Consider the following 19,938-nt stretch of genomic DNA (forward strand, 5'->3'; position numbering starts at 1 on the left):
CGCTCTGATGCTGCCGCGAAACCCCGAGTTTCGTGATTTGTCCATGGCAATAGATTCTGAAGCACGCCGCCAGCAGACTAGGCATTAGATCTGTCAAGTTGGCCCGCTTTTACTTCTCACGGATGCTGCGTTCCCTGCCCTGCCCCGAGTTTTCCCCAGCGGGCTGCAGGGAACTGCCGACGCGAACTACACTACCCGGCGTGCACGGCGCGCGGAGCCGGAAGTCGGGCAGCCTAGGCTGCGGGAGCTCTCGGTCGGTGGCGAGGAAGACGGTTCGGAGCGGTGTGCGGTCAGTGTGAGCCCGGCGGCCGCGGGAGGGTATGTATGTATGTGTGTGGGGGGTGATGGGGTGGTTGGTGGGGGGGGGGGGGTGACGGGAATGGGTGATGGGCGCCGCTCGGACCCCCATTGATTGACGCATCCGATGCAACGCTCCAGGACAGCGCTTGTCCACTCGCTGCACAGGACTGGCTCACAGTGTTTGCCCCTGTATGATGTCCAGCCCAGTGTCTTCTGCCTGCACATGGTTCATCACCCCCCCCCCCCCAAATTCCCCTGCCTCCTCTCCCACCTTCTCACGCTGATACCCTATCTGCCCCCATCACTACCTGCAGGCATCTCCCACTCTTTGTAGAAAACTCTTGCTCCCCACCTTAAATGCATGTCCTCAAGAATTGACAATTTTACTGTGGGGGGGGCGGTTGATTTTACTATTGCCTCTCATAATATTATAAACAAACCAAACCTTCCCTTCACCCAAGGTAAGGGATTGAGGGTGGAAATGTAAAAAAAAACCACTAAATGCTGGATGTAGGGAGGGCTGCCGATGTTGCTTTTTAAAAATCCATGCAAAGTTGGCATTTCTGGTTTGCCCTTGAGGAAGAAAGCGGTGGTTGGCAGGAGGTCTCTGCGACAGTGATTCTGCTGTGAGGGAAAAACTGATGTGCTTGAAATGGTTCTCTGCCTCGAGTTGGCCGCTGTCGAGAACAGGTCATTGATCTGCAGCGTCAGCATATTTGGTGTTGGGAATCCACTGAGAAATTATAATAGGGTTTCCAGGCTAGTTTGATGTTGGCATTTGAATAGTCATGCGTTAATCTGGCTTTGTATTGCTTGGATGTTATCGTAATCTACTCTTACTTTACTTGCTCACATTGCTGCCACAAAATGCCAAATTTCATGATCTGTTCATGACAATAAATTCAGATTTGCATCAGTGACTGACCTGTGAATCAGCATTTTTTAAAATGCTATTCAGCCTATTGTCTAGTCCCAGTTCAAGGTTTCACCACAAACCAACTTCAGGCACATCGCATCCTGTGACAGGGAGTATATCGATGTCCAATGACTTTACAGCTCTGTTATCTACTAAAACAAAGAGCAACATGTCTCAATCTTTCTCAATAATGCTGATGAAAGACACTTTTGTCACGACAGGGAATTATAAGAATGTAATATAGGGCTTTCTTCCAGGAGGCCCAAGGTGAAAGAGGGAAATAGAAAATTATGGTGTGTAATAGGTATCTGGCAAACCATTTTTAACAAATTAATAGTTTAGAGCATGAAGGATTGCATTTGACAAAAAAAAATTCATACTGGAGTCAGGCTCCTGTAGCTTTTACCCAATGATAACAGAGTGAAGAAGGCGTGACCTGGGTGGTGGGGGTCCTTGAGGATAGAGGCTGCTTTCTTCAGACAACACGTCTTGTAGATGTCCTTGTTGGAGTGAAGACTGGAGCCAGTGAAGTTGCAGGCTGAGTTAACAACCCTCTTGAGTTTTTTTCTTGCTTCTGAGCATTGGCACCTCCGTACCAGGCAGTGATGCAACCAGCCAGAAATCTCTCCGTGGAACACCTGTGGAAGTTTTCAAGAGACTTCAGCGTGACATATTGAATCTCATCAAACTCCTCACAAAGAATAGCTGCTGGTGAGTCTTCTACGTGATTGCATTGACATGGAGGTTCCAGGACAGATCCTCGGAGATGTTGACATACAGGAATTTGAAGTTCTTGATCCTCTTCACTGCTGACCCTTTGATGAGCACTGATTCATTTGTGTTCTCCTGAAGACCACAGTCATCTCTCTCCTTGGTTTTGCTATTGTTGAGTGCAAAGTTGATGGTGTAACACCATTCAACTAGCTCTAAGTGGAGAGCTTGCTTTGGAGCTTCTGCAGCAACAACAATGATGTTTTGTCAATGGAAAAGTTTTGTTTTCATCAGGCTAATCTCACTGGGCAATTAACATTTTTCTTCCTGAACACTTTTGGGTGTATTTTATGGATTTTGGGTTGCTGATCACAAGAATCACCTTAAGATTTTCCTATCGCGTACCGTTCAATAGATATTACCTATTTTTGAGATTTCCTGTAATATTTTAAGTCTGCTTCAAGCCGACAAAGCCACGAATTGTGTAACATGTTTGTAAAATTCATTTTTTGCATTCACACTTGCTGATCTTGGTGCAGTCAGTGACTAATGTGGTGAATGGCTTTCCCAGGACATTGTGACCATGGAAAAGCAGTATAAGGGTATCTGGAACCCATCAATGCTGGCCAACTATTGTTGGACACTGACATGAAAGGGATCAGATGCTGAGTACAAACGAAAATCAGCAAAAACATTTTTAGGTCAGTTGAACTAATTCAATCTGTCAGCCTCATTATGCGATTAAACAGGCGAAATTCAATAAAATGTCAATTTAACGTTTCTCCAACTTCCTATGTGATAAAGCAAATCTGAAATGATCTTTGCATTCATTTTTTTTAAATAATTTTATTTTTCACACTGTGAACCATGTCAATCAAAATATGTACAAACGTTTCTCATTAAATTTACAGAGATCTTTTCTATCCTTTTTTTCCCTTTCCCTACCTCCCCTCTACCCCCCCCTCCAAAATCCATAAATATTCAACATTTACAATACAATAAAACCATAAAACAATTTCTTCACATAAAGGAAAATAAACAAGAAAAATGCGTCATCTATTTATTATACACTGAAGCTAGTCATTTTGTCGTCTTATCATTTTCATTCTCATTTTAGGGGATGGAGGTCGTAGGCAAGCTCTCTCTGATATGTTCCATGTATGGTTCCAAAATTTGTTCAAACATTGTGACTTTATTTTTTAAATTGTATGTTATTTTTTTCCAATGGAATACATTCATTCATTTCCGTGTACCATTGCTGTATACTCAGGCTCTCTTCCATTTTCCAAGTTGACATTCTACAGTTTTTTGCTACTGCTAAGGCTATCATAATGAATTTTTTTTTTTTTACACTTTATCCAATTTGAGGCCTAATTCTCTACTTCTTATGTTACTTAAAAGAAATATCTCTGGTTTTTTTGTTTTTTTTTTGTAATTTTATTTAATATCTGATTTAATTCTTCCCAAAAGGTATTTACTTTTGTACATGCCCAAGTTGCATGTAATCTTGTTCCCTTTTCTTTCTTACAGCGAAAACATCTATCCGCTAATGTTGAGTCCCATTTTTAAAAATTTTTGAGGAGTTGTGGCAGTTCACCTCTAGGCAGGTGAACCGGCCCTGCTTGTAAGCCACGCGGAGGGGCAGCCAGCCAAAATGGCACCGTCGGGGGTGTTCCCTTCCTCCCAGGATGGGGCTCAGAAGCCCATGCTGGGGGACCACTTGACGCCCGGGTGATGTCAGCACCCTCCAGCATGGTTCTTTTTTTTCAATTTCAAAATAATCTTTATTCACAATAAAAATATACAATGCGCAGTCTTTTTTCTCTCATTGCATCTTATTTGTATATACTGTACACAAAGAAAAACCGTGTAGTCTTTTAACATTGATAGTGTCATATTCATTTGTTCTTTGCAGCATTAATCATTTGCCTTCCCATTGTCACTAATGCTCCCAGGGTTCTTCCTCCTTCTGTTGATTGGAGATTGGGTGACCACTTCTCCAAACACATCTAATCTGTTTGCAGATTGGCTTCCTATAGCCAACAATTCAATTCCCCTCTTGATTCTCACACAGATTTATCTGTCTTCTGCTTATCCATGGTAAGGGTGAGGCCAAATGTAAACTTTAAAAAAAAAATTATAAATTTTTCACACTATGAACCATATTAATCAAAATACACACAAACATTACCCTCTTGAATGTACACAGTAGCATTTTCTCCCCTTTTTTTCCCCCTCCCTCCTTCCCACTCCCCTCCAAACCCATTACACATTCAATATATACAATACAATAAACCCATCAAACAATGAAAATAAACAAGAAAATTGTGTCATCTACTTTTACACACTGGATCAGGTCATTTCGTCTTCTTCTCATTCTATAATTTTAGGGGGTGGAGGTCTGCGGTAGACTCTCTCTGTTGTGTTCCGTGTACGGTTCCCAAATTTGTTCAAATAATGTGACCTTATTTTTTAAATTATATGTTATTTTTTCCAGTGGAATACATTTATTCATTTTCATGTACCATTGCTGTATTCTCAGGCTCTCTTCTGATTTCCAAGTTGACATTATATATATTTTTTTGCTACAGCTAAGGCTATCATAATAAAATTTTTTTGCGCTTCATCCAGTTTGAGGCCTAATCCAGCGCGGTTCTCAGCCAGATCCGGGCTGGGACTATAAGTACAGCCCAGCAGCCTGCAATAAACTAGTCTGCTCACTGAGCTCAACCCGTCTGGTTGTGTGTGTTATTGCAGGAGCAGAGTAGCTTCTGCTACAATTAGTGACCCCGACTGGTTCAAACATCTTTGAACCCATCATGAGCGAGCCTGGGATCAGCGCTATAGCCGTGAAACTGCCTGAATTCTGGGTTCAGGAGCTGGAGACTTGGTTCAGCCACGCGGATGCTCAGTTTCACCTCTGCCAGATTTTGTCTGAAATGGCCAAATTCTATCATGAGGTCACTGCCCTGGACCAGGCCACCGCCAGACGTGTGCTGCACCTCGTTTAGCACCCACCCGCCAAAGAAAAATACGAGACCATTAAGCAAGTGCTTACTGGATCCCTCGGACTATCCGGACACCAGCGTGTTGGTCGGATACTGCACCTCGACACCCTGGGGTCAGCTCCTCGATGGAGCTGATGTACGAGATGCTCAAGCTCATGGGTGAGCACACCAATTGCCCACTCTTCTAGAGCATTTTCCTCGACCATATGCCCGGGGACATCCAGCCGCTGCTGGTCCAGGAGAGCTTCACTGACCTGAGGAAGGTCACCCAGAAGGCCCAAGAGTTATGGCTTTCATGATTCCCGGAGGGCTCAGCGGTCCAGCAGGTCATGAGGCACAGGCATGACCATGCCAACCTCGTCCCTAGTGCTGCAGTAGACCATCTGGCCCCTACAGGGCCCCCCAAGAGCATAACCAAGGCCACAGGATCTGCTCCAGGCCTCTGCTTCTACCACCAGCGCTGGGGAGCCAGGGCTTGGAGGTGTCGTCAGCCTTGCTCGTTTCAAGGGAAACGACCAGGCCGTCCGCTGTAGCGGCTGGGCAAGGACACAGTCTCCTCTACGTGCGGGACTCAGTCAGTGGCTTGCGGTTCCTTGTTGACACTGGAGCCCAGATTAGCTTCATCCCGGCCACGACCGTCGAGTCCAGGAACCAAATTTCCTATTATTCTCTTTAGTTCCTTAAAGAATTTTTCTGTGAAAGGAATTGGTAACGTTTGAAATATGTATTGTATCCTTGGGAACACATTCATTTTAATGTAGTTTACCATCCCTATCAACGTTAGTGGTAATTCTTTCCAATGTTCTAAGTCTTCCAGCAATTTCTTTATTAGTGTCTGATAATTTAGTTTGTACCAGTGGCTTAAATTATTATCTAACCTGATCCTTGGGTATCAGATTGCTTGTGCTTGCCATTTAAATGGTGATTCTTTTTTTAAATTCTGTATAGTCTGCGTTACTCATTGGCATCACTTTACTTTTATTTGCGTTGATCTTGTACCCCGATATTTCTCCATAATCCTTCAAGTTCTTGTGTAATTCTTTTACTGATACCTCTGTTTCTGTTAAGTATACTGTGATGTCATCTGCAAATAAGATGATTTTATACTCCTTCTCCTTTATTTTTATCCCTTTCATTTTAATTTCTATTTTTATTAGTTCTACCAAAGGTTCTATTGCTAAGGCAAACAATGAGGGGGATAGTGGACATCTCTGTCTAGTTGACCTACTTCATTTAAAGTGACTCGATACATATCTATTTAATGTTACCTTCGCCAACGGTCCATTATACAATGCTTTAATCCAATTTGTATATTTTTCTTGTAGATTGAACTTCTGTAATACTTTAAATAAGTAATTCCACTCTACTCTGTCAAAGGCTTTTTCTGCGTCTAGAGCAGGGGTCTCAAGCTTGCGGCCCGTGGGCCAACTGCGGCCCTTGGGATGATAGTTTGTGGCCCTGCCTTAATATGAAAGTTTAATATTAGTGCGGCCCGCGAGTTTGATATGATTGGCACTTTTCAGTGTTGTGTGCGGAGCTGAACGAACCTACCAATTACAGTGGGGTATATTGCTCTCGGGGGCGGGACATCGGCTGGGCTTATTGCGAATATAAGCAAATTTGTATGCATTTTCTATTTGTCATTATATGCACAAGGCACATGCACAATTTCCGCGGCCGTTCCGCTTCATGCGCTTCGGCATCCAGTCTGAACCCGGAAGTTGTGGCTCGGCTATGCGAGAGGAAGCACTGCCAGATCTCTAGCAGTAAGAAGTAGGCAGAAGAAATGTTCGTAACAGTTTATGTTCAATGTTCCATTCATGTTCAGAAAGTTAAAGGTTAAAGAACTGTTAATACAGACATTTGAATCTGAATAATAATAATTACATTTCTCCAGTCAGCAACTATATGTGGTTTCTTCAGTCTTCTATATCTTCTGTATTATTATTATTTTCATTATTATTATTATTTTCATTTTATTTTCATTTATTTATTACTGATTTTGATTTTTTTTTCTTATGAATTGTTAATTTATTTATTTTTCATCTTATTTTGTGTTTTTAAAAAAAAAAAATAAATAAATACAAATAAAGACATTTGGTAACATTGGAATGTTTTTGTAAGAGCTTTTTTGTGGAAAATCTGATGCGGCCCAGCCTCACCCAGACTCTACCTCCAACGGCCCCCGGGTAAATTGAGTTTGAGACCCCGGGTAAATTGAGTTTGAGACCCCGGGTAAATTGAGTTTGAGACCCCGGGTAAATTGAGTTTGAGGCCCCGGGTAAATTGAGTTTGAGGCCCCGGGTAAATTGAGTTTGAGGCCCCGGGTAAATTGAGTTTGAGGCCCCGGGTAAATTGAGTTTGAGGCCCCGGGTAAATTGAGTTTGAGGCCCCGGGTAAATTGAGTTTGAGGCCCCGGGTAAATTGAGTTTGAGGCCCCGGGTAAATTGAGTTTGAGGCCCCGGGTAAATTGAGTTTGAGGCCCCGGGTAAATTGAGTTTGAGGCCCCGGGTAAATTGAGTTTGAGGCCCCGGGTAAATTGAGTTTGAGGCCCCGGGTAAATTGAGTTTGAGGCCCCGGGTAAATTGAGTTTGAGGCCCCGGGTAAATTGAGTTTGAGGCCCCGGGTAAATTGAGTTTGAGGCCCCGGGTAAATTGAGTTTGAGGCCCCGGGTAAATTGAGTTTGAGGCCCCGGGTAAATTGAGTTTGAGGCCCCGGGTAAATTGAGTTTGAGGCCCCGGGTAAATTGAGTTTGAGGCCCCGGGTAAATTGAGTTTGAGGCCCCGGGTAAATTGAGTTTGAGGCCCCGGGTAAATTGAGTTTGAGGCCCCGGGTAAATTGAGTTTGAGGCCCCGGGTAAATTGAGTTTGAGGCCCCGGGTAAATTGAGTTTGAGGCCCCGGGTAAATTGAGTTTGAGGCCCCGGGTAAATTGAGTTTGAGGCCCCGGGTAAATTGAGTTTGAGGCCCCGGGTAAATTGAGTTGTTAATAAGTTTGCAGACATTGTCCGCTGTTCGTCATTTCTTAATAAATCCAGTTTCATCTTGTTTTACTATTTTAAGTACACAATCAGCCAATCTGTTTGCTAATATTTTGGCTATTATCTTATAATCTAAATTAAGTAGAGATATTGGTCTATATGATGTTGGTGTTAGTGGATCCTTCCCCATCTTTGGTATTACTGTAATTATTGCTGTCTTACATGAATCTGGCAAGTTTTGTGTTTCTTCTATCTGGTTCATTACTTCCATGAGAGGAGGAATTAATAACTCTTTAAATGTTTTATAGAATTCTATGGGGAATCCATCCTCTCCTAGTGTTTTATTGTTTGGCAGCTTTTTTAATATAACCTGTATTTCCTCTATTTCAAATGGTTTTATTAGTTTGTTTTGTTCCTCTTCTTGCAATTTCAGCAATTCAATTTTAGCTAAAAATTCCTCTATTTTATCATCTTTCCCTTCGTTCTCAGTTTGATATAATTGTTCATAAATTCCTTAAAATTTTCATTAATCTTTGTTAGATTATATGTAATTTGTTTGTCCTTTTTCCTTGATACCAGTTTCGTTCTTTTAGCTTGTTCTAAGTTGCCAGACTAATATTTTTGTTTTTTTCTCCCAGTTCATAATACTTTTGCTTTGTTTTCATTATGTTCTTTTCCACCTTGTACGTTTATAATGTTTCTTATTTAACTTTTTTGTCCGCCAATTCTCTCTTTTTCGTTATATCATCTCTTTTTACTAATTCCTTTTCTGTACTTACTATCTCCCTTTCCAACTGCTCTATTTCCCGATTGTAATCCTTTTTTATCTTAGTTACATAACTTATTATCTGCCCTCTAATGAAGGCTTTCATTGCATCCCATAATATAAATTTGTCTTTCACTGATCCTGTGTTTATTTCAAAATATGTTTTAATTTGGTGTTCAATAAACTCCCTAAATTCCTGTCTTTTAAGTAGTATGGAGTTTATCCTCCATCTATATGTTCTTGGTGGGATGTCCTCCAGTTCTATTGCTAATAATAGGGGTGAATGATCTGATATTAGTCTAGCTTTATATTCAGTTTTCCTAACTCTCCATTGAATATGGGCTGACAACAAAAACATATCAATCCTTGAGTAAGTTTTGTGCCTACTCGAATAATATGAAAATTCCTTCTCTCTTGGGTGTTGCCTCCATATATCCATAAATTTCATTTCCTGCTTTGATTTAACCATAAATTTGGCTTCTTCATTCTTTTTACTTGTCTTTTGTCCAGTTTTATCCAACATTGGGTCCAAATTAAGGTTAAAATCCCCTCCTATCAATATATTTCCTTGTGGGTCAGCAATCTTCAAAAAATATCCTGTATAAACTTTTGATCCTCCTCATTAGGCGCATATATATTGAGCAACTTCCAAAATTCTGAGTATATCTGACACTTTATCATTGCATACCTCGCTGGCAGAGCTATTATTTCTTCCTCTAATTTGATTGGTACATTTTTGTTAACTAGTATGGCTACACTTCTAGCTTTTGAATTATAAGATGCTGCCGTTATGTGTCCTACCCAGTCTCCAGTCTCTCTTTAATTTGTTATGTTCTGCTTCAGTTCGATGCGTTTCCTGCACAAATGCTATATCTTTTTTCCTTCTTCAATAAATTTAGTAGCCTCTTTCTTTTAATTTGGTTATGTATTCCATTAATGTTTATAGTCATATAGTTCAACATGGCCATCTTATATCTTGCATACACCTCTTCACCACCTCCATTCCCCTTTACCCCATTTTCATCTCTTAGTTTTCTGTTATTACAGTTAATGTACGACAACACATTTAAAACATAAAGTATCCCCCAGTTCCCACATCCACCAGTACCTTAACCCCAAAAGTTCCCTGCCTCTCTGAGTTGCCCCATATTCCTTGCCAGGCAACCACAACTCCCCTTTTCATTTGGATTGCGATCTTGTTCGCAGCATCAACTGATTTTGCAGTGACGGTTATTCCCCCTCTACCCAGCCCTCTCCAAAAAACACTTTTTTTAAACACATATAACAAAGCTCTTTTTTTTTTTACCCCCCTCTTATGCCCTTCCTTCCCTTCTCTTTTCCCTCTGTAGTTCTTTACATATACATTGTTTTTACATCTTTATATATACTTTATCACCATTCTTCATTCTTGTTACATCTCTTCTCCTTTCCTGCAAACGTTCTGCAAATTCTTGTACATTCTCTGGATCCAAGAACAATCTGTTTTGCTCCCCTGGTATAAATATTTTAAGTATGGCTGGATGTTTCAATATGAATTTGTAACCTTTTTTCCATAAAATCGATTTCACTGTATTAAACTCCTTCCTCCTCTTTGAGTTCAAAACTTGTGTCTGGGTTAAAAGATTTTTTGACCCTTGTATTCCAATGGTTTATTATCTTCTCTAACTTTATTTCCTTGCCCGTTCCAGTATATTTTCTTTTGTCGTGTATCTCAAAAATTTTACTAAGATGGATCTTGGTTTTTGATGTGTCTGCGATTTCGGAGCTAATGCTCTGTGTGCCCTTTCTATTTCCATTTCTTCCTGCATTTCTGTCATTCCCAGGACCTTCGGTATCCATCCTTTCATAAATTCCTTAATGTCTGTGCCTTCTTCACCCTCCTTTAGGCCCACTATTTTTGTTGTTTCACCTACTATAATTTTCCAACATATCAATTTTCTGAGATAACAACTCTTGTGTCTCTTTAATATTTTTGTCACTTTCTTCAAAACTTTCTCTTATGTAATTTACTTCCATTTCTACAGCCATTTCCTGCTCTTCCACATTCTCTACACTTCCCTATTTCTGTCATTACCAGTTCTAACCTTTGCATTTTATCTTCTGTTCTTTTTAGTTTCCTTTTAATTGCATTAAACTCTAATATTAACCATTGTTTTAGTGATCTCATTTGTTCTTCAAAAAAGACTTTATCTATATTCTGTTAATCAGTTTTACCTTCTATTTCTCTTTGTCCATCAGTTTTACCTTCTATTTCTCTTTGTCCATCAGTTTTACCTTCTATTTCTCTTTGTCCATCAGTTTTACCTTCTATTTCTCTTTGTCCATCAGTTTTACCTTCTATTTCTCTTTGTCCATCAGTTTTACCTTCTATTTCTCTTTGTCCATCAGTTTTACCTTCTATTTCTCTTTGTCCATCAGTTTTACCTTCTATTTCTCTGAAGATCTTGGTCTTCTTCTTTGTGTTTGTGTCCCTTCTGTTTTTCCTGATAAGCTGCTTGTATCTCTTTGTCAGGCCTCTTCTTGCTGGGCCTCATCTTGTTGGTCCTCCCCTCCTGGGCTGCTCGTCTGTTGTGCTTCCTGACGTTGATCTTCTTGTCGGTCATCCTTTCGTCTGTCTCCCTCGTCTGTTTCATCGCTCCCTCTTATGCTGCCTTCCTCGTCCTCCAGCTGAGTTCCCTGGTGTGAATGTCCCTCAGGTGTTCACTCTGTGACAGCCCGCTCCTCTGCTGACCCCCCATCCCACTGGTGTCCTCTTTCTCCTTTGATCGCACACTGCGCACTTTTGTTTGGCTCCAAGAGCCATTTTTGTAGTGCACCGACTGGTGGGTCTCGACTCCGCAGGACAGGTACTGACTTCGAGGGATGGGTGCTCCTCGCCACCACAGCGTCCTGTTTCTTCGTACAGGTAAGGCCTTCTTCTATCTTCTCTGACGACTTTTCTACTTTTTTTCTTGTTGCTTTTACTTTGTCCTTCTTGGGAGCCATCTTCTTTCTCTTCGTATCTTCTATTTCTTGTATTTTATTTTTGTTATGCTTTGCTTTTCCTAACTTCCTATTTTCCTGGAGAAGGCTGGTTTTCCCGACCGGCCACTACTCCATCACGTGACTCCTCATCTTTGCATTCATCTTGAAGTTGTCTATCGTAATCCCCAATTTTTTTTTCAGGAAGCAAACCTTTTGAGAAAAATTGTTGTCATATGTTTTTTGTCTGAATTTCAACATTTTGGCCAACATGCTGGAGAAACTCAGCAGATCCTGCAGCAACATAGTAAAATCTAATGCATATTTTGTGCTCGAGCTCTTTGTTAGGATCAGTTGGTCAGGTCGGTAACCCTTTTATATGGATGATGCATGATCTGCTGAGTTTCTCCAGCACTTGACCCCAGCATCTGCAGACTTTCTTGTTTAACTGATTTTTTTTTTAAGCAATTTTATTTAATCTACTCGATTATGTGCTTGAGGTTCTGTGGCTGAGTGTGGCCCACTCCAAAGAAATTGAGGAGTTGGCTGTTTGATCGAACGGTTCCTGTTTCCAATGCATCATATAGACAACTTGAGTATTTCATTCCATGTCATGTAACCTTTCCTGAGATGGTAAATGCTTTGGGAGGCAAATGTAACTGATCTCACTTATGGCGGAATCGCTAAGTGTGATGTGAAGATTTTCATGCATAGCCCGAGTTGGTACTTTCTGTGTGTTTTGAAGTCATTTAAGCAGTAACTTCATTATTGTCCAAAAAGGATCCATTGCAAAGCCACACAGGAAGGATGGGCTTGGAGGGGAAATCTATTTTGGATTCAGAGAATGCGGCTCCTGATGTCTAATGATTAAACACCGTGACTAATATCAAAGAGTGGGGAGAGGTGTTTTGAAGTTGGGGCTCGAGCAATGCTTCTCATGGAAGTGGAGATAATGTCACTGGAGTTAGTTTTAATCCTCTGCTTGATAAGAACTTCATTGGGTGGGCATGAATGTATCCTGAGGAGAAGATGGAGGAGGAAAAGTGTTGGGCTAAGAAAATCAAGTCAAGTTTACTGTCTTCTGATTGCACAAGTACAACCCAACGAAACAGTGTTCTCTGGTCGTTGGTGCAAAACATGCAGACACGCAACCAGTCATAACACAGAAACTAACAATACATATTTATGACAAGTGTTCATGTACACAATAAATAAGTAATGTTTTGTGAATATGAGAGTCTCAAAGGTTGGTGTGAGCAGTTCCTTTGGTCGTTCAGCATTCTAACTGCCCGTGGAAAGAAGCTGTTCCTCAGCCTGGTGGTGCGGTCTCTGATACTCCTGTATCTCTTTGCTGATGGGAAATATTGCACTGGGAATGGGGTGAATTTATCCCTGCATTGCTGTGACATTTATGCATGTCTCTACCCAGTCCCAGCTGTAGGAAATGGTGAAGTGAAGAAAGGTGAATGCAAGATGTGATATCCAACTTTAACATAGAATTTTTGATGTCCATTCATACATTAACATTTTAAATGGAATTGATGGGTGAGTCTTGGAATGGGCTGTGAAGTAACCTGCCATGAATTTGTTCCATCTTGCATGCTGTATCAGATAAATAGAGGCCATATGCCCCAGAACTGCCAACATCTTTTTGTTTTTACTTTAGAGTCTGCGAAGTTTGTCCTTGTTACCTGATACCATGTCGAAGTCACTAGCTGCAAGGTTCAGAGTGTTCACTCTCAATTGTTGGTAAGACTCAAAGATTTGCAGCTGTTTGCCATACAGGACATGTCACTTCTTATTGCACCATACACATTTTAAAGTAGCGTAAGCATTTTGAAGTAGTGAGCATTTCCTTTGAAGCCTCCACCGGCTCTTCTGCATTAGTCTTATGCTCAATGTAATCTTACTTGCATCTTTTTGAGCAGTTTTTGTAGATTAAAATAAAGTTTGTCAAATTCTTCACATAATTGGCAGCAGACAAAAAGGAAAATCAAGAATTTTTGTTTGTGGAGTAGGGATTATTGGGATCTGAATTACAATAATTGCAAGGGTGGTAGAAGCAAATCCAACAACACAAAAGCAAAATGTGAATTAAAAGTTTAAAAATTCTCGAAATACTCAGTATCTGGAGAGAGAAAAACTGTTACTTTTTATCTGAATCTGATGAAACAGGTCTGAGGAACAAAATTACTGACTGTACACATTTGAGTCATCTGCTGAGTATTTCTAAAATTTTTCATTTTGAAACCATGACTGTCGTTGCTTTTAGAGGACTGTTTAATGTATACAGGTACACAATCCTTTATCCGGACATCTAAAATCTGGAATGCTCCAAAAATGGCAATATTTTTCCTGGTGCTGGTACAGCAGAGAGAGTGAGGGAAGGAGACAGCAGCGCGACTAGGTTGAGTGGGGTGGGGGGGGGGAGGGGGAGAGAGACGGCAGCACGACTCGGGTGAGCAAGGGGGAGAGAGACGGCAGCACGACTCGGGTGAGCGAGGGGGAGAGAGACGGCAGCACGACTCGGGTGAGCGAGGGGGGGGGGGGGAAAAGAGACACCAGCGTGACTGGAAGTGGGTTGATATGGCAGCACAATTCGGGTGGGCTTAAATCTGGGATAGCTGGCCTTTGTTCTGAAATTCGGAACACACTGTGTCCACCAAGGGTTCCGTCCGGATAAAGGATTGTGTACCTGTACTTGGAAATCAAAAATGTAAAAGAAGTTTGGGGAAAGGAGAGAATTTAGATCAATTGGAAAACACAATCAAAGTCGGCAAAATTATTCTTTCTGTGGTGTAGTTCGATGAATTATCATTCTAATTTAAACATTAAATTAATTTTATTTTTCAAGTGCTTTAAATGTGTAATTTAATTCTTCTGTGCTATGTGTAGCACTATGTCACTGCCCTCCACCACTGGTGCATCATGACTATAATGTGTGCAATCTTAAAAAGTACTATTTTCTTCAACTAGGCTGCACCAACTGCATTTCCCTAATTTCTTGACTCACAAGTGGAGAATCTGAGGTCAACAATTAGCTCTGATGACCTTGAGCTGGTTCAGAAAATGATTAGTTCAGATTAGGGTAGCGGCTAGGGCAAAGCTATTATTGGTGCCCAAAATCCGTCGCTGTATGAAAGGAGTTTGTACATTCTCCAGGTGCTCCAGTTTCCCCCCCCCACCTTCCAAATTGAGAGTTAATTAGATGTAATTAGGCTGCGCAGGTTTCATGGGCCGGATGGCCTTCATCAGTGATGTATCATTTATTTTAAAAAAATAAAATAAAATCCTAGGCAAGAGGGTTAGATCATCTGGTCAAATTCTTTCTTTTGTTACAGAGTCCAGAGGACCCCAAAACCCAGCAGCAATAGCTATGCACCACGACGCAGGGTTACTTAAACAAAAGTAGTTTTTAATTATAATTGAACAGAAAACAGAATTGAACTTTAGCTTATTACTTAATCAACCTAACTACTTTATCCCCCCCCCCCCCCAATACTAAGCGCGGGTATGTATAATGTATATTTAAGATTAGAAAAGTTCTTTGGTTCACAGTCCAATCTCACTGGTCGCAGGCAATTCTTGTACTGTGCACAGAAGTTAGCATTAACAAAGTTCACCAGGTTTTGGTGCTTAACAGGCAAACGATTACCACTCAGGAGGGTTCTTGCTGGTTTTCAGAGAGAGATTCCCTTCCCAGGATATCCACAACTGATTCCTTCTCAATCAGTCTTGCTGACGAAACTTGCCCCCTTCAGGGTTCTCCAGATGATCCTCTTTCTTTCAGGTCACCTTTCAACCCGTCAGTCTTCTCCTTCGACCAGGCAGCCTTGCAAAGTTTGCCAGCTTTGTCTTTCTGGAAATCATTTCTGTGACTCCTCTCTCTGTTTCACACCCTCCGTCTCGTAGAACAAAACTGTTCTCCTCTGCCTGCAAAGATCACATGCCCTCCCAGGCAAGCTGTTGTCAATACTTTGTTGCCTCCTGCAAAAAGCATTCTGCAGAAGTCCTGCAAATATTCTGTGTTTTAAAATGAGTGTGTGGAAGCTGCTCTAACAATTCCTCTCAAACCACCTCTAAATACTCTGTCACACTTTTTTGAATATTTTATTTTAAAAGACTTGAGCAAATATATGCAAACAATTAAAGACATTTTCTTATCGCACAATATAATATCCATATATAATTTCCCCCTTAATATATTAAATAAACCATAAAAGGCAAAGAAAAAAAATTAAAATTAAAAACTAGTCAAATTCCTTATCCTTGCAATGAACCGTAATAGAGTACTGTTGTCCATAAACAGTGGAAGAGTCTGGTTCAGGCATGGTTTGCTCAATAGTACAATAGTTTATCATCATTTTCTGTGTTGCCTTCTACAATCTTTACAGCCACTAAAGGAAGGTAATGAAAGATGGTTAAAGACCAAAATGACTTTGAATGAATGAAAAGGTACCTATGTCAGTTTCTCGTTACTTTGCCCTCTTTCAGTTTTGAAATTTCCAAATCAGTTCCTTATGAAATATAATCTTCCTTTGGTTCCTTATCTACATGGAGGGGGGGAGATGGTCTCTGGAAGCAGAGAGCTCACTGCTGCAGAAGAGTTAATGTATTGACAGTAGTGTCTCTATTTGACCTTTTGGTTGGTTGTATCTAGTTTAAAGCCTGCATGTACATTTTGCAGACACCTACATCATTGAGCTTAGCTGTCTTTGTTTTGAGAGCTATTGTAATATGCAGTATACATCACAATGTAACTCATCATGCCCCCCTCTCTGCAACAGGGGAATCCGCTACCTCAGCAAGCACTGCAGGGAGCGCTATGAAATGATTGTCCAGTTACTGAGCGAAGAGAAGTATGACGTAGTCCTCCTGCAGGAGGTAGGTTTCTCTTCCCCGCAACTGTCTTTCCTGCTGTATTCAGCAACTTTCCTGTCTGTTGATATTATGGCGTTCGGTCATTTTGGAGTCCTTTGTGGTCCACCTACCTAGGCAAAATATAGAATAGATGACAAAATAAGAACAGATCCTCGTAGGATCATATCCAGGTCATTGGGATTATACTTAGCACGGTAGCGGTTAGCGCAACACGATTTCAGTGCCAGCGACCCAGGTTCAAATCCGGCACTGTCTGCAGAGAGATTGTACATTTTCACGCTCTCTGCGTGGGTTTCCTCTGGGCGCTCCAGTTTCCTCCCACCCTCCAAAAACTTCTGGGGTTTGCTAGTTGATGGATGTATTTGGGCGGCACAGGCCTGTGGGTTGGAAGGTCCTGTAACCATGCTGTATCTCTAAATTAAAAAAAAAATTAATTTATAACACTGCTGTCCAAACTGGATGGAGAAGTCAAAGTAGCCAACCGATCATCACCTCCGTGGAGTTTTTAAATTACAGATGTTTTGAGCTTTGCTGCAGCAAGGAAGAGATGGAAATCCATTTGCTATTTGTAGTGTTCTCATTGAAAAGAACCCTGGTTGAAATAAAAATACATCATCGATTCTGCGAGGCACATTTCAGGAAGAAACTATCAGTGGAAATTTACTAAAAGATTTTTCATCACTAATAATCAATTTTGAGCTGAATTGTCCTGGATTCACCACCCTGCATTGGCTCCACTGAATGGCATCAACCTCTTTTACAAATGGAAGACTAACCAAGTTGACCTTCCATGCTCAAGCATGGCCCCACAAAAAACACAGGAGGCTAAGAGAGCCTCGGACCTTGGATCCTGTGGCCAGATCCTAGAATTACTGACTCCTTTTTTGTGAACTTGTAGCTACCAAAGACCATTGGAATTGTCTTCAAATGTCTCAGAAATGTGTGAAAGCTGTTGAAATATTCTTGTTGTTTTGTTCGTAAATAGTTACTAGCCAAATAAAAAGTAAATTTAATGAAAACTGCTTAAAATTCCAGGAAATGATTCTAATACGAAGATAAAGTAAATTAAAACCAATAAATTACTTAACCCCACTTACCATTAGATGCAGGGAAGTTTGCACCATTGATTTGAATGGGTTTGTGCTTCTTTTGTTGGATAGTCCTGTTGCAGAATGGAGCCGCAGAGTGCTGTGCACCCATCCTCTCTTGCCAGGGGCACCTGGCCTCTGGCGGGCGAGGGGCACCTGGCCTCTGGCGGGCGAGGGGCACCTGGCCTCTGGCGGGCGAGGGGCACCTGGCCTCTGGCGGGCGAGGGGCACCTGGCCTCTGGCGGGCGAGGGGCACCTGGCCTCTGGCGGGCGAGGGGCACCTGGCCTCTGGCGGGCGAGGGGCACCTGGCCTCTGGCGGGCGAGGGGCACCTGGCCTCTGGCGGGCGAGGGGCACCTGGCCTCTGGCGGGCGAGGGGCACCTGGCCTCTGGCGGGCGAGGGGCACCTGGCCTCTGGCGGGCGAGGGGCACCTGGCCTCTGGCGGGCGAGGGGCACCTGGCCTCTGGCGGGCGAGGGGCACCTGGCCTCTGGCGGGCGAGGGGCACCTGGCCTCTGGCGGGCGAGGGGCACCTGGCCTCTGGCGGGCGAGGGGCACCTGGCCTCTGGCGGGCGAGGGGCACCTGGCCTCTGGCGGGCGAGGGGCACCTGGCCTCTGGCGGGCGAGGGGCACCTGGCCTCTGGCGGGCGAGGGGCACCTGGCCTCTGGCGGGCGAGGGGCACCTGGCCTCTGGCGGGCGAGGGGCACCTGGCCTCTGGCGGGCGAGGGGCACCTGGCCTCTGGCGGGCGAGGGGCACCTGGCCTCTGGCGGGCGAGGGGCACCTGGCCTCTGGCGGGCGAGGGGCACCTGGCCTCTGGCGGGCGAGGGGCACCTGGCCTCTGGCGGGCGAGGGGCACCTGGCCTCTGGCGGGCGAGGGGCACCTGGCCTCTGGCGGGCGAGGGGCACCTGGCCTCTGGCGGGCGAGGGGCACCTGGCCTCTGGCGGGCGAGGGGCACCTGGCCTCTGGCGGGCGAGGGGCACCTGGCCTCTGGCGGGCGAGGGGCACCTGGCCTCTGGCGGGCGAGGGGCACCTGGCCTCTGGCGGGCGAGGGGCACCTGGCCTCTGGCGGGCGAGGGGCACCTGGCCTCTGGCGGGCGAGGGGCACCTGGCCTCTGGCGGGCGAGGGGCACCTGGCCTCTGGCGGGCGAGGGGCACCTGGCCTCTGGCGGGCGAGGGGCACCTGGCCTCTGGCGGGCGAGGGGCACCTGGCCTCTGGCGGGCGAGGGGCACCTGGCCTCTGGCGGGCGAGGGGCACCTGGCCTCTGGCGGGCGAGGGGCACCTGGCCTCTGGCGGGCGAGGGGCACCTGGCCTCTGGCGGGCGAGGGGCACCTGGCCTCTGGCGGGCGAGGGGCACCTGGCCTCTGGCGGGCGAGGGGCACCTGGCCTCTGGCGGGCGAGGGGCACCTGGCCTCTGGCGGGCGAGGGGCACCTGGCCTCTGGCGGGCGAGGGGCACCTGGCCTCTGGCGGGCGAGGGGCACCTGGCCTCTGGCGGGCGAGGGGCACCTGGCCTCTGGCGGGCGAGGGGCACCTGGCCTCTCCTCCCCTGATGCAACTATCCCACCCCCTCCCCCCATATCAGGTGAGTCCACGGCAACACAGATTAAATGCACCATCGTCTTTTTTGGCTTCATCATCACCTCTGTTTCATTTGCATGAGCATTAGTGTCCCATTGTGGTCATGCAAATGTTAGTGGTGAGCTCAACAGCCAAATCATGTTAACCATAACATTCTTTTTAACTTATGTGAACATTAATGGTAGATTTCTCCTGATATCTCCTCATGTGAAACAGTACATTATTTTAGAGCTTCAGTAAGTGACAGAACATGTATGATTTAGATACAGTGCATGGAATTGGGCCCTTTGGCCCACTGAGACTGTAACAACTATCATTCACCCATTTAGACTAATTCTGTATTCATCTCTTGTTTTTATTCTTCATATATTCTCACCAACTGCATCCCCTCACCAATTCTATCACTCCCTTGCATGTCTTTGAAGTGGCAGAGGATGCCTGAGAACTCAGAGGCAGCCCACACAGTAAAAATGCACAATGGTAGAGAAACTCAGTGGGATACATAACCAACTTTTCTGGCTTGAGGCCTTCATCAAGGAATGAGCACATTTTCCCCACATTCTCCTTTTTTGTTGGTGGCATGAAATGCTCTTACAGACCCAGCTATCAGGGACCAGGGTTTGTATCCCGCACTGTCTGTCAGGAGTTGGTATGTTCTCTAGGCACTTTTAAGTTGCAGCCCTTGTGTGGCCCTCCTGGGATCTAGGTGCGATTACTGGGGCTTCTAGCACCTTTTAAGCTACAGGGAGA

At 43.9% G+C, this 19,938-nt stretch overlaps 1 protein-coding gene across 2 annotated transcripts in view; it reads left to right on the top strand.

Annotated features, from left to right (window-relative positions):
• Positions 1-225: 225 nt before the first annotated feature.
• Positions 226-19,938, top strand: part of smpd2b (sphingomyelin phosphodiesterase 2b) — a 44,980-nt gene continuing 25,267 nt past the window's right edge. Inside the window, exons 1-3 of one of the 2 annotated variants that reach the window (XM_069941475.1) lie at positions 226-289; positions 13,308-13,390; positions 16,429-16,525. In XM_069941475.1, coding sequence (XP_069797576.1) covers positions 13,341-13,390; positions 16,429-16,525 — 147 coding nt within the window. In that variant the 5' untranslated portion in view covers positions 226-289; positions 13,308-13,340. Of the gene's footprint in view, positions 319-13,307; positions 13,391-16,428; positions 16,526-19,938 lie in introns of both variants that reach the window. The other variant, XM_069941473.1, reaches the window with a different exon arrangement.

The sequence above is a fragment of the Narcine bancroftii genome, chromosome 5, assembly GCF_036971445.1.
Source record: "Narcine bancroftii isolate sNarBan1 chromosome 5, sNarBan1.hap1, whole genome shotgun sequence".
NCBI lineage: Eukaryota > Metazoa > Chordata > Chondrichthyes > Torpediniformes > Narcinidae > Narcine > Narcine bancroftii.